At 45.0% G+C, this 25,371-nt stretch overlaps 1 protein-coding gene across 4 annotated transcripts in view; it reads left to right on the forward strand.

Annotated features, from left to right (window-relative positions):
- The first annotated feature begins 3,304 nt into the window (after positions 1-3,304).
- Cyp4b1 (cytochrome P450 family 4 subfamily B member 1) overlaps positions 3,305-25,371 on the forward strand; it is a 102,668-nt gene continuing 80,601 nt past the window's right edge. For 2 of the 4 annotated variants that reach the window (XM_050165806.1, XM_050165805.1), the window contains exons 1-9: positions 3,306-3,542; positions 9,826-9,967; positions 10,152-10,196; positions 11,323-11,450; positions 14,762-14,886; positions 15,121-15,272; positions 15,407-15,513; positions 16,776-16,966; positions 18,652-18,785. In XM_050165806.1, coding sequence (XP_050021763.1) covers positions 3,363-3,542; positions 9,826-9,967; positions 10,152-10,196; positions 11,323-11,450; positions 14,762-14,886; positions 15,121-15,272; positions 15,407-15,513; positions 16,776-16,966; positions 18,652-18,785 — 1,204 coding nt within the window. In that variant the 5' untranslated portion in view covers positions 3,306-3,362. Of the gene's footprint in view, positions 3,543-9,825; positions 9,968-10,151; positions 10,197-11,322; positions 11,451-14,761; positions 14,887-15,120; positions 15,273-15,406; positions 15,514-16,775; positions 16,967-18,651; positions 18,786-19,917; positions 19,983-20,080; positions 20,164-20,519; positions 22,349-25,371 lie in introns of those variants that run through there. The other 2 variants (XM_050165803.1, XM_050165804.1) reach the window with 2 other exon arrangements.

Here is a 25,371-nt window from a genome sequence, read left to right on the forward strand (position 1 = left end):
ATTATATATGGCTTCCAAGGATCACTATTCATGTAGTAAAGTGTAGGTGCCTTTCAGGGGAAAACTAGGAATTAACTGTTATTCAGCTTTTGGCTCTGGTCATGTGGCCACTTGTCTTTTGCCTGAGAAGTATGGGTGGTTGTTAGACTTTAGCCAGGGAGTGGTGTAGGTGTTACAGCTCTGTTTTAGCGGGGGGTGGGGGTTAGGGTTAGGGTTAGGGTGAGGGTTAGGGTTAGGGGTAGGGTTAGGGTGAGGGGTGGGGGGGAGGTTTTCCCAGAAAAGTATTATAGTTCTTGCTCTGGGTAAAGTTTTCCTAATGCAAGTGTAACAACTCTGCTCCAGCAGGAGAGGGTTTCTCCAGTGAGTTTGTCACAACTCTGAGCTCTGGTCAGGAAAAATGTTACAGTTCTGCTCAGCTTCCACAGAGTGTAACTACACTTTGCCACAGCAAGGGAAGGTTTCCCCAGCCGAAGTGTTACAGCTCTGCCATTACAGCTCCGCTCTCCTAAGTGAATTTTCCCCACAGAAAGTAGCAGTTCTACTCCTGCTCAGGTGAAAGTCATTACATTCTCTGCGTCCCCTCTGCTCCAGAGAAAGAAACTCGTTACCACAAACCTTACACAAGAAATTTATTGGGAGGGAGGAATCCAAGAGAGTGACTTGCCTCCTCCAGGGTGGAAAAAGGGCAACCCCAAACTGAACGGATACAGGACTTATTTAGGATTTCATAGGGGCAGTGCTTTCCAAGATGGAGATTTTTCAGGGTGGTGATTGGTAGGATCTCAATTCCTGAGCTTGGGACAACCTCAGAGATTGGTTGGTTTTCATGCTCAGGGATTGGTTGGATTTCAGTTCTTGAATTGGGAAGGGACAGAGTATATTTCTTTGGCCATCTGACCTGAGGTCCTTCCCAGACCCAAGCTGATGGTAGTGCTGTGCCTTTCCACCTCCCAAACTGTTAGTGAAGCAGTCTCCTCGCTTTACAAATTATATAGCCGTAGGTATTTATTTTTATAGTAATAGAAAAATGGATGAATACTGTTTCAGTTTGGGTACTTCTCAATTTTCTTACTTAGGTGCTGAGTACATTCTTGTTCAGCTCTTCCCATATCAATAACATGTGAGATTATATTCTTCCAGATCAAATTCAATGAGAGAGAGAGACAGACAGACAGACACACACACACACAGACTATCCAAACTCCTTAATTTAAGATAGAAGTTAAGTTTTATTAGCTTTGGTTGGATGACATTGGTTCTGTATTTATCCTGGAGATAATGAATCTATGGGGAAGATGAATAAATGCAGATATCTTTAATTATACTCCCAAATGGCCAGGGATAGGTAGGATCAGGATCTTGCAGTTGACCATGCAGTTGATGCATGATTTAGAGCATGATTTTGGCCAGAATGACCTGCCTTTTGCCCTAGAAGGATAACTAGCTGTCAGACTGTAGCAGTAAGTAGATGGCAGGGTGTGAAAACTGATTATAATTCTGTTTCTATAAACACAGGACCGTTCTGGAACTTGGGGTAAGGCCAATCTCAATATACCCCTGAGACATTAAATTAATGGCACTTCTGAGAAGAGCGGTTCAGGAAAATGATACTGGATACTTACTCAGCCAAAGTCTACTCTAACCACTCAAAGCTTTCTAGGCTATCCCTTCTCTAGGTGAACCCCATGTGGTCCTTGGAAGGGTCTATGACCTCTTCATCAGCTTGGCACTCCCTTAGGTCCTTCCTCAAGCACATCCTTTATCATACTTCTTGGTGGGGTCATGCTGATATACAAATTTACTATAAAATGTGAAAGTCAGCAGATAGCTCATCATGTTTGCTAATTCTCTGACCTGGGTAAACTGTATTTTCATTGGGATAAAGTGAAACCTAGTTATGAATTTTCAGAAGTGAGATAGACCAATAGACAAGGAACTATTGGGGTTCCTTTCATCTTATTATCTCATGCTTCCCCACCTGTGGATAGGTCTGGCTCCCCTATCTCCTTAACAGGGAGGAGACTAGGTGTCCTCTACCAGAAAGGACAAGAGGCCAAACTGCCTACTCACTGTGATTTTCTGAGTCAGAACCTACTGTTGGAGTTCCAAGTCCACCTATGCCCTGGTTTGACCCTGTCACCTCTGCACCACATCTGGTCCTTGTTTTTCCGTCCCTATGGAAGATCTGACTTCTACAGATTGACCCTCCTTTATGCCCTTGCTGTCTCCTGATTTGGTTGACTTTGAGGGGACATTAGTAGGAGGTTGGAAAGTGGAAAGAGAAAGGGTTCAGGGCATAGTTCCCTGTGTCAGCACTATTTCTAGCAAAAGCAGTTCCAGTTGATTTTTGGAGACACCATTCTTGCTCCTTCATGCAAGAGTGTTGATGGGATCTCGTTGCTAATTTGCAGGTGCCATGTCAGATCTTGTCTGGGGCTTTACAACCCTATCCACCCCCCTGACAGGACCCTAACAGCAATATTGGTGGTGAATTCTGTGTTCTGTAGTTGCCCATAATGATACAACTGTACACTGGAGGGGAACCAGCAGGCACTCCCTGTCAAGGCAAGGGCTGCAGTTAAGATTGTCGTTCAGCAGAACTCTTGGCTGTGGCATTCAGAGTAGCCATGATCTTTCTGGGAAACTGGGCATTTCTCTACTCATCACCGGGCCTGAGTGGCTGCATCTATTCATGAGGGATTTGATGTTTTATCCTCATCATCTTGAAAGTATGTTCTATATTCCCGTCCAATTGGCACTATGGTTTTGGGGGTAGTAGTTCATAATCCTATGATCCTTCTGGGGCTGTGACATTGTCCCTAATGTGATCTCACAAAGAGGAACTAAAGACGTTATGAAACAGGCAAAAGGATGAATTCCATCATGGCCTCACATGAAGGGGACAGTGGAAGCTGCCTAATGAGAAAGCACAGACGATCTTATCTGGGAAAGAGACACAAAGAACGAGTTCCTATGACCTCTTTGGGTGGGTTAAGTGAGATAGTGTGTATAAAATCTCTTAAACATACAAGGGACTTATAAATAAAAAGCCAGTTGCAATGATCACACAAAGAACTGCCCTCTGTCCTCTTCTTCAAGAAACCAAGGTGGGATGTTCTCGGTCTGGTCTCTATTAAGTTGTGTTTTGGTCGCAGTCAGTCAAGTTCGCTCTGTCGCCTATGAGCTCTGAGGCAGTTATCTCCACCCTATGGCACTCAGCCCAGTTTGGGCTGTTGCGGGCTGTTGCTGGCTGCTGGGTGGGGCAAGGGGGTGGGAACTGTCAGGGTGCTGGTGTCCAGAGTATAAGGCAACCCAAGGGCAGCTGGAGGCAGTTGGGGAGCCTGGGCCCTGCGAGTTTAGCCATGGTGCTCAACCTCCTCTCCCCGAACTTGTCCCGCCTGGGCCTGTGGGCTTCAGTAGTGATCCTGATTGTAAGTGTCCTCAAGCTCTTCAGCCTGCTGGTGCGGAGGCAGAAGCTGGCCAGGGCTCTGGACAGCTTCCCGGGGCCCCCTACACACTGGCTCTTTGGTCATGCCCTTGAGGTATGTGGGGATGGGGATGTGGGAGAATCAGGACTAATCCTCTGGAGGCTGGGAAGGGAGGCCATCAATTTGGGCGGGGGGGGGGGGGGATGCTTGGAACCAACACTCCTAGTCAGCTTTGCTATTCCTGCCTCTCAAGTCGAGTTCGGAAGCAACACAGCTCTTCAGAGTAAGAGCTTAAGAAGGCCCCAGGTGCTTTCCCATTATCCTGAGGCCCACAGTGTAAGTCTGTGTGGAGGCTTGTTGATGGCTCACACAGGGGAGAGACTAAACCCTCAAAGTGCCACCCAACAACTAGGTAGTCATGTTTAGATTTCTTAAGTGTCCCGCTCTGTGCAGTGTAAAGATTTCAGGACCAATGAGGAAATTAAAGTAAAGACAGAGAAAAGCTCTGCCTCCTGAGACCTCCCAACATGTCTGAGAGATCGATACCGCAGAGCCAGGAGGTGCCTTCTGTGTCCTCTTTGTGGCTGAGCAACTACGGCATTTTCCCAGGCTCAGATCCTGGTTGGTTCTCCTGTGAAGGCAGCCTGGAATATAGCCTAACTTCAGCTTCTTGACGCCAGTACCAGTATCTGAGGGGTCACCTCAGCATCCAGTGTCAGGAACTCCTCCTATTGTGGGGATCCAGACCTTCTGGGGGGTTTGGAGTCAAGTTGGAGAAGCAGATGCCCCTTCCCATCCCCAGCTCCTGGAGATTCTAATATGTCAGGTTGGAACTAGGAACCTGAGATTAAAAGTCTTTTTTTTTTTTTTTAAAGCTGGTTGGTGGTGGTGCATGCCTTTAATCACAGCAATTGGGAGGCAGAGGCAGGTGGATCTTTGTGAGTTCGAGGCCAGCCTGGTCTTCAAGAGCTAGTTCCAGGACAGGTTCCAAAGCTACAGAGAAACCCTGTTTTGAAACCATTCCCCACTCTCCCCCCCCCACAAAAAAACCTTCCTGAATGTTTTGAGCTCCAGTTAGGGAGCCCAGGCATAGATACCAGGGATAAAGTCACAAAAGGGGTATAATTCTTTCTCCATTCTTATTCCTCTATCTCTCTTTTGGAATTGACACTGTAAATGAACTTGATCTCTATTCTTATTCTTGCCCCATATGGATAACCTGTTGCGGATAGCCTATGAATGTCCCTGTACCATTGAGCATCCAGGATTTTAAAAAGGATGGTTTGGGTGAAAGAAAGCAGACATCAGGGCCATCTCTGCTCCCAGAGGTGTGGAGGTGCCTCCCCAGGGCCTCCCTCCTTTTCATCTTAGCATCTTTTATCTTTCATGCTAGCCTGAGACTTCTGGAGAATGGAGATCTGGTCTGATTTATTTCTTTGTTCTCAAGGCACAGCATGAAACTTGACACAGACCAGACATGGCTGAATGAAAGACTGCAAAAGGCTAGATTATCGGGAGAGTGCCCGCAGAGGACAGAGAGTGGTGGGGAAAGGAAGTGGGGGGGTCAGGAGGACTTGGTAGGGCCCCTGCCAACTCTGGGGGGTTGAGGTCACACCCTGAGGTGATGGAGGAAGGTCCCACCGCTCCTCGCTACACTGAGGGAATCTGGGAAGGTCTTCAGCCCTTTCCCTCTGTGCCCATCACTTTGTGCTTACCTGCTTTTTTCAGAGTTGGGGAGGAGCCCTCAATCAGTGGACTTCCATAGTATGTGATCCTTCCTCTCTCAGAACTCCATACCAGAGCTGCCCTCTTCTTCCCAGGTGTTCCACTCCACTTAGCAGTACACAGCGAGCTGGAATATAGCCTAACTTCAGCTTCTTGACGCCAGTACCAGTATCTACCAGTATCTGGAGGGCTTTGGCTTGACACCAAGATGGGCATGCCAAGACTGGAGTGGGGACTGATCTTGAGTACTATACAAGTTCCCTGGGAACCATCGCAGGCACACCACCATGGCATTTCTTCCAGGGATTGACCTCTGCTGTGGGCTGTATTCACACCTACCTAAACCTGAGAAGCATGAAGGACAGGGTGTGGATTGGTTTCCCTAGTGTAAATCAAGATGAGGAAGTTGAGATTCAAAGGGGACAAGGTGTTCACTTAAGGACATATAATAGTTCAGAATTCAAATCAAGGCTGGAACAGGGACCTCTTGCCTTTTAATCCAGAACACAGTGAACCAAAAGAAGCAAACAAAAATCTAACCAAATAGCCCAGCAAAAAACAAAACAAAACAAAAACAAACAAAAAAAAAAACCAAAAAAAGAAAAAAAACAAAGTAACTGAAAATTGATTCTAAGGATGGGCGTGGGAGTGAGAGGAAAAGAGTGTATGGGCGAAGGACCTGGCTGCGTTGTTCCTACCAGGGTTAGTTTCCCCCTTCTTGACTGCCAGCTACAATCTGCAGGCATTGTTAGCATCTGCCTCTTATCCTTTTCAGATCTCAGAATGTGTCCTTTTGAGGTGGGGGGTGTCCTTTTCCTGAGGAGCACAGGGAATGCTTTGTATATAACAGATATTCCCTGTAGGCTTAAGTTTGAGGAGTTACTGGGAGCTGACATATCTAACCTGTGTGCAGTGGGGTGTGTGTGTGTGTGTGTGTGTGTGTGTGTGTGTGTGTGTGTGTAGGGGGAGTTTCCAGCTCAAGGAAAGGCAATCAATCCTCTGTGGCATCAGAGTCCCCATCTCTGACTCTGTTTATTACATTGCACTGTGTACAGAGAACTCTGGTTCACTCTATTCAGCCAACACTGATTATGGACCTTTGCTCTGCCCTGTTTGATAAGTCATCTCTCGTCTCTGTGCTTTGCTGTTGATAAAGTGGGGTAGTCATCTTCAGACTGTTGAGTCAGATGAGTATCCATAGGGCAAACTATAAGGATGTAGCAAACAGCTGGGCAGTTAAATGTCAGATGTGAAATTTCTGTAGAGGGTGCTTGATGTAAAATACTTTGCTTCCTTTTTCTTCTTCCCTTCCAAATCCATCTGGTCATTGGTTTCCTTCAGTCCTCCTAACAAAGATGCCTGAACAACTCTCTGCAAGAGGAGACAGAGGGACAGGGATGAGGTGCAGGGCAAGCAGGAGGGAGGCCAGGGTTACTCTAGAGCTGGTGCTGCTTGTTTCGGTTGGTTCTTCCTGGAAGGTGCTCCTACTCTTCTGCTTTATTTAAAATCTTTAAAAAATTAAATATTTTTTAGTAGGAATGGAATTATACCACTATGCCTTTCCATTTTCCAGCGACTCCCGGTTACCTTCCCCCAAACCTCTCCTGTGTCCCCCCTCAAATTGATAGTCTCTTTTTCTTTATTATTGTTCCATATGAGTGTGTTCACATAGGTGTGCGCATGTGCATGCGCGCGCGCGCGCGCGCACACACACACACACACACACACTTCTCCTTAGTTTGTTTTTATTGTTGATATGGTTTCAAGACTGATCATTTTGCATTGGAAAAGTCATAAGGGGTTCACCCTCAGAGAGGCTCACTCTCAGCCTCCCAACAGTCTTTAGTTGCTTGTAGCTTTTGTCTAGGAGTGGGGCCCTGTGAAAATTTCCCCCTTCATCATTAACATGCCCCTTGACATTGCCATTGTCCTGGTCTTGTTTACATAGCTATTTCTAGAAGAGATTGTTTCACAGCTGACCTCCTGGTATTCTGTCTCTTATTTAAAATGCCCACAGTGATTGGAGTCATGCATACTGGGCCCTAATAATCTTATATATGGTAGGAAGAGAACCTAAAGGGTCAAGATTATTGACACTAGACACCCAGGACACCAAGGAATAGCCATCCAGGAGGAGAGCAACTAGGCCGATCCCTACAAGGCTTCTCTGAGTGGCCTCAGAGGGTACAGCAGAGACTCATGGGAAGGGTGTTGGCAATTGGCATTTAATTCAGGGACTGAGAGAGCCTGTTAAGATCTGGGCAGTCTAATGATGGCTGTTGAGTTAAATTTTTATTCTGGAGATACCTGAGCATTGGGGACCTAGCATGTTGGGGAAGAGGTATCTCTGACTTCTATCCTCAATTGTTTGTTTTTCTAGACATTCACCTCTGTTTTGCAAGCAGATGAATGTGTGTGTGTGTGTATGTGTGTATGTGTGTATGTGTTATGTATGTATGTTCACCTGTGTGTGTGAAGACCAGAGGCTGATGTTGGGTGTCTCCTTTGGCTCTCCACCTTATTCACTCATTTTTTTTGAGAAAATTAAAGAAAACTTGCTTCAGTTTATTTTATGTATGTGGGTAATTTGTCTGCATGTATATCCGTGTATCACATGTGTGCCTGGTACTCTCAGAGGTCAGAAGAAGGTGTCAGAGCCCCTGGAACTGTAGTTACAGATGGCTGTGAGCTACCATGTGGATACTGGGAACTGAACTTGGATCTTTTCATATCTATTGCCCCATCCATTTCAATTTTGAGACAATATTAAACCTGAAACTCTCCCTATTTTGGAAAGACTGGCAGGTCCTCTGTATCTCACCCTGAGATTACAGATGTCAGCCACCATGTCTGGCTTTTAATTTTAGGGGCTAGGGTTCAAACTCAGGTCTTCATGCATGTGAAGCAAGAACCATCTCCTCAAACAGATTACTATAGTCCTCAGGCAGTCCCCAAGAGAGCTGTGGCTGCAGCACGCTGGTGAAGCAGTGTTCCTTGGACACTAAAAAACTGGCCTTTAGGTTCATTAATGAATGGCCTGAGCAGATATGTGCCAGGAAGGACAGCAGGCAAGCTCAGTCACGATCCCTGGTCTGTTGTGACATGTGAGACAGTTCTGTTGGCCTTAGAACGCATCGTTCCTATCTGTAAAAAGGTCGTGGTTCAATTAAGTTTCATTAGTGTCCCTTTCTGACTTAATTCTTGGAGTCTAACTTACTCATACTCTTGGAGGGCAAGACATTCCTATTGTTCGCTGCTGCCGGGGTCAACACCGGTGCAAATGAATGGATAAGGCAAGTTGCTGGAGAGCTGGGTGTAGTGACTTATATCCATGTCCTGTTTTCCCCCTGCTTCCTTCCTTTGGGAGAAAACAAGCTGTCCTAGATCTGATAGTGAGTGTCCAGGTTTAGGGCATCTGAGGATAAATCCGAGACATTTGTTGTACAACTCAGAGACATTTCCCAGCAGCCACATGTCCCCTAGAGGAACAATGTCTCAGCAGCCATTTTGAAGGATTGCAGCTGCAAAAGCAGGACCAGACACTGTGAACTGTTCTCACCCTCACTGGCCTCCTGGGGACAATCAGGGCCCTTAAGAGAAGGCTGTCTCTAGGAGGGTCATGATAACTCATGACTGAGGCGAGGCCTCCTGTCTGTGGTTGGGATGCTACAGAAGGGAGCAGGCATAGCTCCCTGGAGGTGGGGACTACAGGGAACAGAATGTAAGGGAACCCCATGTGGGGAAATTAATCCACTTAAGAATGAAACAGACAACTAATTAAGCCAATCAAGAATATCAGAGTCTTTTCATTCTGGCCAGCAACCAAGAGTGCACTAAGGCCTCAGAGCACCTTGGTGCCGAAGCTCAGGGGTATAGCATTTTTAAAGACAAAAACCACAATAACATCAATGCTAGTTGAGGGTCAGAGGAACCTTGTAACATTTGTTTCAGCAGAACCTAGTAGTTATTTAGACAATATTTAGCAATTATTTTTTTTACTTACAAAGTAATGTATTATTTGGGTAATTCATCTGGACCATGGTCCAAATCACAGAAATCCTGAATGTGTTGCCAAGACAGACATGGCTAGTGGGAGGGGAGAGGCTTGAGAATTCTCTAAGTGGACATAACATGGAGTCAGGCCAAGGTGGTGTTGCCTTAGTTACGTCAAGGGCAGGCGGGAAAGAAGAGAGACCCAGCAGGAGGGAGAAGTCCAGGGATTCACAGCTAGAAAGGGAGGGGCGTCATGAATGTCCCTATACCTACAGGTAAGGATGATCTTTATTACTTTCACTCCTGACACCGCAAGCATAGGGCAACCTTTTGGGTTGCATGTAGTGTTCAGAAAGATGACTCTATAGGGAGATTACACCAGGTTCTGCAAAGGAATGGAATTGAGAACTGCAGAGAAGGCACAGATGGTGGTTGGAAATGAAAGGAGGATAATCTCCAGGGTCTTCCAAGAGAGTGGCTTGGTGTGACAAGCCTTCCTGGACTTAGAGGAGCAGCTCTGGGCTGGAGAGGTGAAGTGTGCAGGAGACAGGGGTACAGGAGGAGGGGAGGAGCCTCCAGGATCTGCCTGGGCAGCATCCTTTTTTCTTTTTCCAGAAATCTGGGGTCTGCTGGCCACACTGGATTCCTGAGTGGTCCTTGTCTTCTGTTATTGTTTCAGATACAGAAGTTGGGGAGCCTTGACAAGGTGGTGTCGTGGTCCCAAGAGTTCCCCTATGCCCATCCACTCTGGCTTGGACAATTCATTGGTTTTCTGAACATCTATGAGCCTGACTATGCCAAAGCTGTGTACAGCCGTGGAGGTGAGGTGTCTTAGAGAGAAGGTGGGGTTTCCTGGGAATGATGGGCTCAGGGACCAAGCTGGGGAAGGTTAGGGCTTGTGTCTAAAGTCTTGGATGAGAAAGACCAAATCTCTACCTCTTTCATCACTATGCCTCGTCTGGGAATATTGTGTTTCTCCTTGACTGACACCCATTTGTTCTGCAGACCCAAAGGCTCCAGATGTTTATGACTTCTTGCTCCAATGGATCGGTAAGTGAGCATCTATCTTTCTGTACCTTCCTTTTGCTCCATTGTGCTAAGTGACCAGAAGTCTGCCCTGCCATACTCAGCTGGTTATCCCTCCAGTGTCCTGCTTGGCTCCTGAGCTTAGCATCTCTGTGGGGAAGCAGGGGAGCCCATTGCAGGAGCTAGACTTGGCCTTGCTGGATATTCTTCCTCCCTTCCAAGCAGAGGTAAGGCAATGTGTACTTGAAGAAAAGCTTCCTAGAGGAGGCAACCCTAGAGATGATCCTGTAGGATATTATAGTGATGTGTTTCCTGGAAGAAGGGTCTGAGAAAAGGTATAATCATCATAGGATCATGGGGGCTGCAAGCTGTCTGAGTGATTGAAAGGCAGACTTCAATTAGTAGATGAGGCTTGTCAGGGAAGATGGACCAGTGTTGGCTGTCAGTATGTAGACTGATGTTGCAAGTGAAGGGAGCCGCTGAGTCATCTACTTCTTTTAATTAATTAGTTGATTAATGAATTTATTTTGAGAGAGGGTCTCACTATGTTGCCTTAGCAATTCTCTATCAGGTTGGCTTTGAACTCATAGAGATCCACCTGCTTATAACTTCCGAGTGAGTGCTGGGATTAATAGTGTACACTACCATACCTGGCCTTATTCTTATTTTTACTTTTATTTGATCTCTATGCGTGTCTTTGTAGATATATGCCACTTGTGCACAGGTACCTATGTTGGATCCCCTAGAAATGGATGTATCTGTGGTTGTGAGCTGTCATGTGTGCTCTGGAAATTGGCCCCAGGTCTTCTGTAAAAGCAGTAAAGGACCCTTGATCACTGACCCATCTCTCTAGCCCCCACTGACTCTTCTTGATCCAGGGCCACATTCTTCTCCAAAGTTCCTATTATTTATTTATTTACCCTGGAAGCTAAGAAAGGAATGGTTAGTAGGGAGGTAACTACCAAGAGTCTAGACTATTGACTTAGAGGTCCTGACCAGTGGGGGCCAGAGGTCTATGCTGGTTCTTACAGTGCCTCTCCACAGAGTTTTCCAAGTTTGGGTAGTGGTAACTGCCGTGGTTGATCCCAGCTCTCATGGATAGATCAGGATTGCCTAGACTCCTCAACCTCCATCTCTCTTCCCTTCTCAGGGAAAGGCTTACTGGTTCTCCATGGGCCCAAATGGTTCCAGCACCGCAAGTTGCTCACACCTGGCTTCCACTATGATGTGCTGAAGCCCTACGTGGCCCTATTTACCGAGTCCACACATCTCATGCTGGTGAGTCCCCTCCCTGCGGCAGGCTCCTGGAATTATGGGCTGCCGAGCTAGGCTTCTCTACCCATCCCATTTGCCTTGCTTGAAGGAGAGTCGTGCTCTCTTCTGGAGAGAGGGTCTCTGTCCTCATTATGCCTGCAACGATTGTGCCAAAGAATTTTAAAGTATACCCTCATGATTCTACTGATTTCTGTTGTTATGCCCCCTTCATCTCTAATTTTATTAATTTGGATATCTTCTCTCTGCCTTTAGTTAATTTGGATAAGGCATTGGTTCTCAACCTGTGGGTCATGACCCCTTTGGGAGTCGAATGGCCCTTTCACAGGTGTCACATATCAGATATCCTGCATATCAGAGATTTACATTATGATCCATAACAGTAGCAAAATTATATTTATAAAGTAGCAATAAAATAATTTTATGGTTGTGGATCACCAAAACATGAAGAACTGTATTAAATGTCACAGCATTAGGAAGACTGGGAATCAGTGGGATAAGGGTAAGTCAACTTTAATGATTTTTTTTTTTCAAAGAAGCAGCTCTTTGTTTCATTGACTTCTTTTATTTTTTGTTTATTTCTATTTTATTCATTTCAGCCCCAAGTTTGATTATTTCTTGTCTTCTATGCTTTTGGGTGTGATTTCTTCATTTTGTCCTAGAGTTTTCATGTGTGCTGTTCAGTTACTAGTATGAAATCTCCATGACCTCGTGGTGATGCACAGATTAATGGAGATGGGTTAAACTAAAATGTAAGAGTTAGCAAATAAGAAGCTAGAGCTAATGGGCCAGCCAGTGATTTAAATAATAATATTAAAAAGAAATCTCTCCATTTTCTTATGTAAGTATTTAGTGCTATGAACTTGCCTTTTAGAACTGCCTTCATTGTGTCCTGTAAGCGTGCGTATATTCTTTTTAAAGTTCTGTCTTGGCTCATTTTTTATTCAGTAATGTGTCATTCAGTTTCTATGAGTTCGTAAGCTTCGTGTTGTTTCTGTTGTTGATATCCAGGTTTAGTCTGTGCTGGGTCTGACAGGATGCTGGGTGCTATTTCAGTTTTTCTGTATTTGTTGAGACTTGCTTTGTGTCTGAGTATGTGTTATTTTAGAGAATGTTCTAGGAGGTACTGAGAATAAGGACTATTCTTTTGTGTTTGGTGAAATGGTCTGTAAATGTGTTGGGTCCATTTGTTTATAATTTGGTTCATAGATGCTAAGAATTGAAAGGCCCTGTTGTGTATTTTGTCTTTGATGAGCATAGATTGTCCTTCCCTGTCTCTTCTGATTAGTTTTGCTTTGAAGTTTATTTTGCCAGATATTAAAATTGCTATATCAGTTTGCTTCTTAGATCCGTTTGCTTGAGATATTTTTTTCAACCCTTTACCCTGAGGTAATGTCCATCCTCCTTGATGTTGAGGTATGTTTCTTGGGTGCAGCAGAAGGGCCCTGTTTTCACATCCATTCTGCTAGTGTGTGTCTTTTTCCTGGGAAATTGAGACCATGAATGTTGGACAATATTAATGAGCATTGTTTTTTTGATTCCTGTTATTTTGTTGTGATGTGTGTGTGTGTGTGTGTGTGTGTGTGTTTTCTCTCTCTTTAGATTTGCTGGCCTGGGATTATTTATTCCTTGTGTTTTTTCCAGGTGTGATAAACCACTTTAGATTGAAGTTTTCCTTGTGTACCTACTGTGGGGCTGGATTTGTAAATAGATACTGCTTAAATTTGGTTTTATCACACAATGTCTTGTTTTCTCTATCTAGTGTGACTGGAAGTTTTGTTGGGTGTAGTATTTAGAGGTGGTATCCGTCGTCTCTTAGAATTTGTAAAACATCTACCCAGGCTTTTCTGACTTTTTGAGTCTTTACTGAGAAGTCAGATGTACTTCTCATAGGTCTACTTTTATATGTTACTTGACCTTTTCCCCTTGCAGCTTCTAATATTCTTTCTTTGTTCCATATATTTAGTGTTTTTATTATTATTATTATTCGCTTTAATTTCTGGTCCAATCTATTTGGTGTTCTGTATGCTTGTTGTATCTTCATAGGCATATCCTTCTTAAGAGCAGGGAAATTTTCTTCTATGATTTTGTTGAGGATATTTTCTGTGCCTTTGAGTTGGGATTCTTATTCTTCTTTTATTCCTGTTATTGTTGAGTTTGGTCTTTTCATAGTGTCCCAGATTTACTGTATGCTTTTTGCCAGGAGTTTTTTTTTTAATATCTTATATTTTATTTGCCTGAGGCATCCCTTTCTTCTATCTTGTCTCAAATGGCTGAGATTCCCTCTTCTGTCTCTTGTACTCTGTTAGTAAGTCTTGCCTCTGAGGTTCCTTTTCATCTCCAGATTGCCCGTAGTTTGTATTTCCTTTATTTATTCTATTTCCACTTTCAGGACTTGAATGATTTTGTTCATTTCCTTCCACTGTTTATTTTTGTCTTCATAGATTTCTTTAAGCGGTTTGTTGATTTCCTCTTTAAGGACATCTATCATATTGATAAGTGCTATTTTTATGGTTTTTATCTTGTGCTTCCGCTATGGGCTTGCTGTGATAGGATTGCTGGGCTCTAGTGGAGACAAATTGTCCTGGTTGTTACTGTGTTTTCATGCTGGCTTCTAACCATGTGGGTTTGGGAAGACTGCAATTCTAAGTGCTCTTGTCTTTGTTGTGTGGGTGTTTTGTTCCTTAGTTTCTGTTGCCGTTTCTGGTTCTTATGAGGGTGTGGTGGCTGTGTAGAGAATTCTTCTCAGATTCTGACAGGTGTCGCCATGGAGAGGGTAAAATGTGTTTCTATGTATTGGGAGCTTAGGAATGGAGAAGGCGTGGGAGGAATGAGGGAGTCTATAGGAGGGAGGAAATCAGGGCGTAACACCAGGATGTGCTTTAGTCCCTTGGGAAGAGGGCCAAGAGTGAGGAGAGGCACCAGAGTCTGCTGGAAACCTGGGGCTGATGGGGTCTTGGACTTGGAGGCGGTGTGAGAGTGGAGATCCGAAACTCATCTACCTTCTTTGGCTTATGTACTTCTCTGCCAGGCTTGCCTGGCGGGTTCCCAGGAAGTGCCTGCTGGAGCTGGGCACTGGAATAAAGCCATGAGTTGGGGGAAGGGTGTTTGGAGGAGACTTGTGTGATCAACTGAAGATGCGCATGGGGAGTAGGGGAGGCCACAACAAGTGGTCTGCTACAGAGCCAGGGATGAGAGTGGGGGAATGTATTTGGAGGAGTTGAGGCAGTTAGCCTATCTGCTTCCCTGACCAGGCAGCCCAGCTCTTACACATGTTACCTCCTCTCTCTCTCTCTCTCTCTCTCTCTCAATTCCAGGACAAGTGGGAGAAAAAGGCTAGTGAAAACAAGAGCTTTGACATCTTCTGTGATGTAGGTCACATGGCGCTCGACTCCCTCATGAAGTGCACCTTTGGCAAAGGAGACAGCGGCCTAGGACACAGGTCAGAGGCACCTCTACCCAAGGCACTCAGATAAGGAAGATGGAAGGGCACTTGCTCTCTGGTTGCAGAGATCCTGCCTTGATTTACGCAGGCCCTATTTGTGGTGGAAGATACGTTGGGTATTAAGTGAGGAGGCTTAAGGAGGCAAGAAGAGGATCGGGAAGTATTTTAGAGGGGATTCCTAAAAGAAATCTGCTCAGGCCTCTTGTTCTCCCTCTGTCCTCTTTTGTACAGAGACAACAGCTACTATAAGGCAGTCAGTGAGCTCACACTGCTGGTGCAGCAGCGCATTGAATCCTTCCAGTACCACAATGACTTCATTTACTGGCGCACTCCACATGGCCGCCGCTTCCTGAAAGCCTGCCAGATAGCCCATGACCATACAGGTGGGCCTTTCCTTCAACCTCCTCTCCCTTTGCTGCCTATGCCAACTAGGAAACCTTGGTTCTTCCTCTGGGATCCTTTGCACCCTTCCGGACACATAGCCAATCAGGCAGTGAGACCTATGCTCTTGGTCTAGATCAGGTCATCAAGCAGCGGAAGGCAGCCCTGCAGGATGAGAAGGAGCAGAAGAAGATCCAGCAGCGGAGACATCTGGACTTCCTGGACATTCTCCTGGGTGTTCGGGTGAGTGCACGGTGTCCACCCTACCTGACATCTGGTCCCAGGGAGGTTTTTAGACTCTCCTCCTAAGGCAGGCTCCTTGCTCAACAAATATAACCTCCTGCTCGCCATGGCCCAAATCAACGCAGGTAAAATGTGCAGCATAAGTGTGACTGGGCTGTGACAGCAGGGAGCTGACAGCCTGGGTCACATGGGGGCAGCTTGCAGACATTTCTAGACTTCCACGATCCCTAAATATTTTGGCATTGCAGAACCTTAAGGTTTATATTTTATTTCATTTCCTTCCTTCCTTCCTTCCTTCCTTCCTTCCTTCCTTCCTTCCTTCCTTCCTTCCTTCCTTCCTTCCTCCTTCCTTCCTTCCTTCCTTCCTTCCTTCCCCTCCATCCTTTCCTCTGTTCATCTCTTCTTCCCCCTTCTCCTACCCTTCCTTCCTCTATTCTGCAAAACTCAGTGCCTATCCTGAATCAATTTCTGTGCTAGGATGCATAGGTAAGAAAGAACTGGCATGGCCATCCATCTGCATATAGTATAGTGACCAGGTGAGGGGAGGCAGCGGGTGGATGTTGACAAAGATGTTTTTCCTGCCAACTAGAAGTGGTGTCCCTGATGAGCAATACTGGGGCTAAGTAAAGTTAAAGGTTATGTGTCCAGAGGGTTCAGGAAGGGTTTCATGAATGGGAGACATCTAGGTTAGGATTGGAAGGGACAGAGGAAACTGGAGGAAGACTCCAAGTCTACCAATAAGCGTTTATATGTTTTTTCAGATCTATATCTGTAATATGAAGGGGCTGGCTTGTTTGTTTGTTGGAGTTTCTGTCCTGCCCGGTACCCCACAACTGTTTAGCCCCAAAGAAAATCACATATAGGTCTCCATAAATTATAAGCTGATTGGCCCATTAGCTCTAGTTTCTTACTGGCTAACTCTCACATCTTGATTAACCCATTTTTCTGATCAATTTTAGCCATGTGGCTCAGTACCTTTTTTTCAGTGGGGCAGATCACATCCTGTTGCTTCAGTGATCTGGGCAGGAGTGGGAGGAATCAACTTTCTCCTTCCCAGAATTCTCTTGTTCTCATTACATCATTTCTACTTCCTGTCTGGTTTTCCCACCTATATTTCCTGCCTGGCCAATCAGCGTTTATTTATAACATGATTGACAGAATACAGACAATTCTCCCGCACCATATATCTGACAGCTACTCTTGGGCATTCTTTTTAACCCTTACTCAAAGGCCTTGAGCTGTCCCATTGTGCCTTCTCTCAGGATGAAAGTGGGCTCAAGATGTCAGATGCCGATCTCAGGGCCGAAGTGGATACATTCATGTTTGAAGGCCACGATACCACCACTAGCGGTATCTCTTGGTTTCTCTACTGCATGGCCCTTTATCCTGAGCACCAGCAGCGATGTAGGGAGGAGGTCCGTGAGATCCTAGGAGACAAGGACTCTTTCGAGTGGTGAGTGGACCTGAAAGTGAGTTCAGCTCCTCTTGCTCAGCCTAGGGAGGGGCTGTGCCTATCCTGCCGGTGCCTGCCGGGGACAACCCACACCTATTCTGGAAATGAGGTGAAGTGGGCAGCACTTGTTCCCTTTCTTTGGTTCAGTAGCTTTCTTGGGGGGGGGGAGGTGAACAATAGAGCACCACCCCCCAGACCAATCTCCCCAAATGGAGGCTTTTCAGCGTCACATAAAGTTGTCAACAGAGGCTGAATTTCATAGTGACAGAATATGAATCTCTACTGGGCTTCTGGATAGAGTAGAGGGGCCTGAGAAAGAGGAGGAAGTGGGAGATGACAGAGAAAGAACAGCTGGGAAAAAGCCATTGCCTTGCCACTTGCCACCTGCCCTCAGATGGCAGCACATAGGCCCCAGATTCCACATCTTTCATCACAGTGAAGGAGGCAGATCCTCAACGCCACCACTTAAAAACTCCCGTGTGTCCATCCTTGTTTCTCAGCTCAAGTCTGAAATCCTGAATGTGACACCAGCTGAACCAATTTCTCTTTCAGAGTGGTCTCTGAGAGTCCCACCCAGATCTCTTCTGTTGCTTCCTCCTCTGAGGCCTTTGTAGCCTGCCAGTCACCCCATCCTACTGAGTTCCTAGTCTGCCTCCTGCATGGAGCAGGGCACACAGCAGGGAGGGAGGAAATGGCCCATCAGTGTCCGCAGTCCTGTTCTCCTAAGGGAGAACTGATCACTAATTCCAGTGTCAGAGATTGGAAGGATGGAGTCTCCATAGCTAATGTGTACTTGCTGGATGTTGGAAACCTTCCAAGGGGTCCAGCCATGGGCACGGTGCTCCCTGGAGTGCATTGTAAGCGTGAAGAGGAGAGGAGGAGACAACTCGCTGCTCCTGGGGAGTTTTCAGAAAGTCAGACTCACATGACTGAAATCCAAAGAAGGCTGCAGGATGGAGTAACACTGAGTGACGAGGATGTTGAGGGTAGAGGGTGAGGAGGGAAGGACGCGAATGGACTTTATAAAGAAGGTTAAAACTCAGGAGAAGAGAGCTGAGCTCTCTAGTTAGATCTTCATGGACATGTCTGAGGCAGGGAATTAAATACTTAGTTTATTTTCTCTTAGTTTTATCCAGAATTTGAAGCGACTTAGAGGATCCTTATTTAATAAAAAGTACATGAAACGAAAAATCATATTAGGGGGTGAGTGACTTGGAGTTTGGGGGTCTGTAAGAAGGTATTATATAGTTCTGATGATTGAACCTCACATTTGGGCCTGAGCTTCCTGGTGGCCGAAGATGGTATTTATGCGAGTTTATTAGTATTCGGCCATGAACATTGGTTCACTCACCTAACACTATCAGACCACATTTTCCATTCCAGCCCCATAAGGAATGCCACTTGTGGGACTTTTGGTAAGGCCCCAAATGACACAAAAGTGGCTTTGTCTTTGGAGGTTGGTTGCCCATATGTCTCTTGGATCCCATGTCTTCTCTTCCCAGATAGCTAGGTCTGTATGGCCACCCAGTGTTAAGTTATACTTAGACACTTGAAACCCTCTTGACTTCTCTGTTGGAAGTGTGGTGGGGGCAGAGAGTGAAAATTATGGGGAAGTAGGATATGTGGCCTCCCTTCTCCTGGGATTGCACTGTTCCCAGTTCCCAAGTGTCCCCTGTTGCTGGCAGGGATGATCTGGCCAAGATGACCTACCTGACTATGTGTATGAAGGAGTGCTTCCGCCTTTACCCACCTGTGCCCCAGGTGTACCGCCAGCTCAACAAGCCAGTCACCTTTGTGGATGGCCGCTCTCTGCCTGCAGGTGGGTTGGGGAAACCGTTGGGATGGAATGAAAGTCCTCTCTATGCTCTGATATTGCCAGCGCCATTGGACAATCTTGACATTAGGCTTTGTGTGCTGAGTCCTGGGCCCAAGCGCCAGCCTTACTGAGAGAATTGTCTTTGCTCCAAACCTCCATTTCCTCTTCTGTAAAATATGACTGAGGGTATAAACATAAATGTTCCTTTTCCCCTAGGTTTCAGGGTTGTTATGTAGATTCATCTTTCTGTAGATTGATGTAGCAAGAACTATATATTTTTTTTGTCTTCCAAAAGATTCTGACATGAATTATCTCTTTGAGGCAGTGACTGTGGAGGTTGGGTTTTTGACATGGCTGCAGTAGGACCCAGGCATGGCTAATCACTGGGTACAGTTGCTGCATTGTTCTCGGGAGGAGAGGAGTTCTCGTAACCTGAAATTTTTCTCTTTTTCTTCTGTTTAAAACTATATAAAATCACTCTACTGCTATGGTGCTACTGAACAAGAAGATTGTAATGATATGAATAAAATAAAACAAAAATTAAAATAGAGGGTAGGAGTGTAGGATAGAATATATTTTTCATAGTTGACAGAATTAAAAAGAGAGAACGGTCGTCAGGGTTTTCACGCACCCTGTGCCTACTCTGACTGCACCCTGGACAACTCCAGGAGATGATTCACGTAGACTATGATGCCGCACATGTACAGCGTGTCCACTCTGTGTTGTGGCTTCATAAAAATGTTCAGACCTGAGCCTGACATGCAGTAGGCATTAAATGAAGGTTATCTCATTATTACTCTTAGCATAATAAATTCCTGAGAGCTAGTCGATTAACAGTCAAAAGGCTACAATAAACAGCTGCTGCCTAGCTGACTTCGTGGTGGCCTGGGTTCACTGTTCTTGTTTCCGTTCCACAGATGTCTGGGTTAAACATTGTTCTCAGTGCCTGGCTACTGGAGCTGTTGATTATGGTGATTAAAATACTTTGAATGTGATCAAGAGCTCAGTATCACTGTCAGTGCACAGACAGAGGCTAGTGTCCCAGATAGGGGGACATCAGGGGACTCAGGCCTAATGTGGAGGTGAGTGTGGCTGCCTCATGACCCCTTGTCATCAGCCTCTTTTCTACTCACAGGCAGCCTGATCTCTATGCACATCTATGCCCTCCACAGGAACAGCGCTGTGTGGCCTGACCCAGAGGTACTGCCTCTCTTGGCTTGGAGGGCAGACAGGGTGTGGGCTGTGGGGTTACCTCTGCCAGGATTTGGTGAGTATTTAAGAAATATCCTATCTTGTAGGTCTTTGACCCATTGCGCTTTTCTCCTGAGAATGTGTCAGGACGCCACCCTTTTGCCTACATGCCTTTTTCTGCGGGACCCAGGTAGGAAGAGGGACAACATTCTTAGGCCCTCAAGACTGGGAGTGAAAAACTGTAGGCCATCAATGGGGAGGCATCATTATGGAGCATGCTGTGACGGGGGGGGGGGCTTTTGTTATTTTTCCTGTTCCTGGGAAATGAGTGGAGATGTTCCTTTCTGTGGGGGACTGTAAGCCAGAACACCTAGTGGGATGATACCCAGTGGGGCCCTTTACCATGCTCCTAAGATTTGCCTTTTAAGCCCACACCAACAAATCAATCAATCATTATGCATCCACAAATAGTTACTGCTTTTTTGTGGGTCTCTAAGAACACTGGGTAGCCAACAGCCTGATGCCTCTTTTTGCTCCTTGCTGCAGGAACTGCATTGGGCAGCAATTTGCCATGAGCGAGATGAAGGTGGTCACAGCCCTGTGCTTGCTGCGCTTTGAATTCTCTCTGGATCCGTCAAAACTGCCCATCAAACTTCCCCAGCTGGTCCTGCGCTCCAAAAATGGCATCCATCTCCACCTGAAGTCACTGGGCTCTGGAAAATAGGTCTTTCGAGATCATGGCTTGGACAGCAGAGGCTGTGGCTTTTCCTGGAACATTGCTCTCCCAGATTGAATGTGGAGTCATCATGGATCCCACCTTTTGGGGGCTTAAAGATGTAAAAGCATTGGGATTGACAGTCTTATGGAAGGCAGTCCCTTGTAAACACGTGTGCCTAATGACTTAATGCCTAGACTCAGGAGTTTATTTCTTCACTCAACAAACATTTGTTGAACATCTGGCTGTCATAAGACGCTTCATTTCTTTCTCGTAACTGTATGTCTTTTTAAAACAAACAAACAGAAAATCAGAATCATACATCCCAAGCCTTGAAAAATCTTAGTGAAGACAATGGCAATTGTTGTGAGATCTGTGGAGGAGGGATGTGAAGGAGGGATGGCTGGATAGAATATGGCTCTTCATTGATGTGCATGTCTTTATCTGCTTCTCTGTGTGTTTGGAATATAATGGAAAAAAAAAGAAAGGTTGATTCAACTAAATCTGTACAAAATAAAGAATAATTGTAAAATCAAACTCCCACCACCAAAGTGACAGAACAGGAATGGTGTCTTTGCTGGTGTGATGTCTTCCTTGGGACGTCTCTGTGGGACTCTTGTCCTTCCTAACAGTGGTGTTTCATAGTCACACAGTGCTCTGATCTTCACAGTGTTTCTAGGGAAGGTGCTTCAGTAGCATTAAGGTGGAATCCTGGGAAAAAGGGAACTCCTTTCTATAAGGCATGACTGTGCAAAGAACTTTTGGGGTGGAGGCCAGGGTGGGGCCCACGTGATGATTGAATATTTTTCCCTGGCAGTCCCTACAGCAGCATCTTGATGGCTGTTAGAATCTATATCTCTAGGGTTTAAGGTCTAAGGTCAGTAGGGGGTTCCACTCCAGGAATTAGCTTCATAGGGAAGGAAGGACACTAAAATCTAGGATCATAGGCAGGAGCTAGGAATTTTGTCCCTGATACTTGGTGAAGTCTCTAGGGCAACCGTATTCAATGGGTGTGGAGGGTTTCTAATGACACTTTTAATTGGTTGGCTAAGAGCATTGGAAAACATAGATGTTCCCTATGATTCATAACAATAGCAAAATGACAGTTTATGGTTGGGGGTCACCACAACATGAAGAACTCTATTAAAGGGCTGAAGCATTAGGAAGATTGAGAACCACTGCTTTAGGGTGTCCTGGGTTATGTGCCATACACTTTCTTACTATCAATCCTTTCCCACTTGAAAGAATGCTACATCTTGGCAATCTGCCCCGGGCCACTTGCTAACTCCTATCAAGCCACATCAAGACACTCGAAGATGAGATGCAAAGGTTCTTGTAGACTGTGCCTGTTGGCTATAAGCCTTAAGCAGTTAACTTGCATTTTTGTCCTAGCACCAGACAGACCTCTCTGAACAAATGTAGTAAGGATTCAGAAGTTCTGCCTAGTCATAACCACCATGTGCCTCTGGGTGGCGCCTGAATCTAAACTTTAACATTTTAGATCTTCAGATCTAAAATCTAGGAGGAACTTGAGCTGAAGCTTCCTGACTCTGATATCTTTTGTTCAAAACTCCATCATTAATGTCTGTTCTTCTTTAGTATAGGTATCAATAGAAATAAATTTTCATCATTACTACCAGTTCTTTTTGAGCATGTGTGTCAGTGGGAATAAAGCCAAGATCTCTGACTCAGATGTTTGGGTGTGATCTCTTGAACACTAGAATATGTACTTGTTTGTGTGTGTGTTGGGACCTCCTGGGTGAGGTGAGTGGACACTGGAATGGGTAGCTATCACAGATGACCACAGATTCATCGTTCTGACTTTTCAAACACACCCTGAGGCTCCCTTGTTCTTGGGCATGCAATGTCCACCATGTGTGGGTGGAATGTGCTGTGGGTGTGCAGAGCGTGCTGGCATGAAAGTCACTTTGCATGCATCATGCAGGGGAATGCTCAGGACTGTGAACTCAGCCAGTCTTGCTCATTGCTTCCAGGCAGTAGAATCACATTCTGGTCACACATTTCATCCCATTTGGAATCCTGTGGTTAGAGTGTGTGCCCTCGGCTGGGTACCCAGCATTCTGTTCTGTGCTCTCAGTTTCCTTTATTCTCAACATAGCCAACATGAGACTTTCTGTACTGCTTGAACATTCTGAGTACGACGATTTGAGCTCATGTTCCTGCCAAGCTCTCCCCTTGGTCAGGTACTGAGTATTCAGTCTGGTCTCTCCTGCCCTTCCTCAGAACCACTCTGTGCTAGCCCAGCTAAGTAGAAGGACTAGGAAGGAAGTCCTGGTTGCAGACAGTGGATTCCAGACATGATTTTTTTTTTTCTGATTGTGGATTCTTTCTGACAAAATTTCTCTCATCGATGACCCAGGGAGCCAGGCTGGGCAGGGTCATGAGTGCCTGTTCTTCCAGCAACATGAACTTCAGATCGTCCTCCCTCATCCCTGTCTTGTTTTTTTTTTTTTTTTTTTTTTTTTACTGGATCCAGTGGGTTTCTTTCCATTCCATTCTTCCACACCATCTTATGAGATTTTGTGGACAGCATATAGTTGAATTTGACTTTTAAAATCTATTCAGCCAACATAATTCTTTTAATTGGAAAGTTAATCTTTTCCTGAGGTTTCTGTACTAGACTCTAGTGCTAGTTTACTATGGCCTAGTTTTTTTTTTTATTGTATTTCTCAATATTTGGAAGGCTTTAAGCTATTATTTAACTAGATTTATTTATTTATTTATTTATTTATTTATTTATTTATTTATATGTGTGTTGCACATGAATGTCATCATGTGTGTGGCGGTCAGAGCACAACTGATAGGGTCAATTCTCTGGAGCTCTCCAGGGATGGAACTCACGGCATCAACTTGGAAGCAGGAACCTCTAACCACTAACCACCTCACCAGCCCTCACAAAGTTTCTTTTCATTCTGTAAATCCTACAATACACAATTTTTATTTATAGAGTCTTGTTTGCCTTATATATTTTATTCTTTGTCTTTTCCTATATCTTTCTCTTTGTTTTGTATAGGTCAGTTATTTTAAAAGCCTGTGTCCAAGCTCTGAATTCATCCTTCTTCGTGATGCAATCTGTTATGGAAACCCTCAGTGCTATTTTTTATTTCATTTACTGAGTTCTGTGTGGCATCTGCTTGAGTTTTTTCCTCTTATTTTCCATTTAAATGGTCTTTTATTTTATGTCCCATCCACAGTTCCCCCCTCCCCTTCTCCCATTGCCTACCCTGTCTCTCATTCTACCCTCATCCACTCCTCAAAGGGGGTAAGGCCTCTCTTGGGGAGATAAGAACTCTGGCATACCAAGTTGAGGCAGGACCAAGATCCCCCCCTCCATGTCCAGGCTGTTTTATTCTTTTTATGATCTGCAATTCTTTATTTTTTTTAATTTATTTTTTTTTACTGAAAACAAACTTTCTTTTTTCATTATACATACCCAATCCAAGTTTCCACTCCTTCTCCTCCTCCCATTCTCTCCACTTAACAACCCCCCTCCCCACCCAAAAATCCTATCTACTCCTCAGAGAGGGTAAGACACATTGATTTGGGGAAAGTCCAAGGCCCTCCCTACTATATCTACACAGAGAAAGGTATCCACCCAAAGAGAATAGGTTCCCAAAAGCCAGAACAAGCAGTAGGGATAAATTCTGGTGCCCATTCCAGTGGCCCCACAGTCTGCCCAAGCCATGCAACTCTCAGCCACGTTCAGAGGGATTAGTTTGGTCCTACGCTTGTTCCATCCCAGTCCAGCTGATGTTGGTGAGCTCCCATTAGTTCAGGTCAACTATTTCAGTGGGTAAACCCATCATGGTCTTGACCTCTTTGCTCATATTCTCACTCCACCCACTCTTCAACTGGACTTTGGGTGCTCAGGCCAATGCTCCAATGTGGGTCTCTGGCTCTGTTTACATCAGTTCTATGGTGATATTTAAGATATTCATCAGTCTGACTCTAGGGCAAGGCCAGTTTGGGCACCCTCTCCTCTATTGCTTAGGGTCTTAGCTGTGGTCATGCATGTGGATTCCTGAGAATTTCTCTAGAGCCAGGTTTCTTGCTAACTCCACATGGCTCCCTCAATCAAGATATCTTTTTCCTTGCTCTCATTTCTGTTCTTCCTCCTTCTCGACTATTGCTTTCTCTCAAGTTTTCCTTGCTTCTCCCCTACTCTCCTCCTTTCCACCTTCTCCCCTCCCTTTCCCTCTACCCTTATATTCCCAATTTTGTCAGGTGATCTTGTCTATTTCCATGTGGATCTATATATGTTTTTATTTAGGGCTCACTTTGTTACTTAGCTTATCTAGGATCATGAACTATAGGCTCATTATCCTTTGTTTATAGCTAATATCCACTTATGATTGGGTACATACCATATTAATATTTTTGCATTTGGGTTACCTCACTCTGGATGGTGTTTTCTAGTTTCATCCATTTGCATGAAAAATTCAAGATGCCATTGCTTTTTTTACCTTTGAGTTGTACTCTAATGTGTAAATGTGCCACATTTTCTTTATCCATTTTCGGTTGAGGGTCATCTAGGTTGTTTCCAGATTCTGGCTATTAAAAATAATCATAGTTGAACATATATCTTTGTCGTATGATTGAGCATATTTATTTATTTTTATAGTTTCTCAAGTGATGAACTTTTTGTTTGTTTTAAATAAAGTC

Source organism: Alexandromys fortis, unplaced genomic scaffold (genome assembly GCF_014885135.2).
Source record: "Alexandromys fortis isolate MF-2015 unplaced genomic scaffold, M_Fortis_MF-2015_v1.1 scaffold_157, whole genome shotgun sequence".
In the NCBI taxonomy this organism is placed as follows: domain Eukaryota; kingdom Metazoa; phylum Chordata; class Mammalia; order Rodentia; family Cricetidae; genus Alexandromys; species Alexandromys fortis.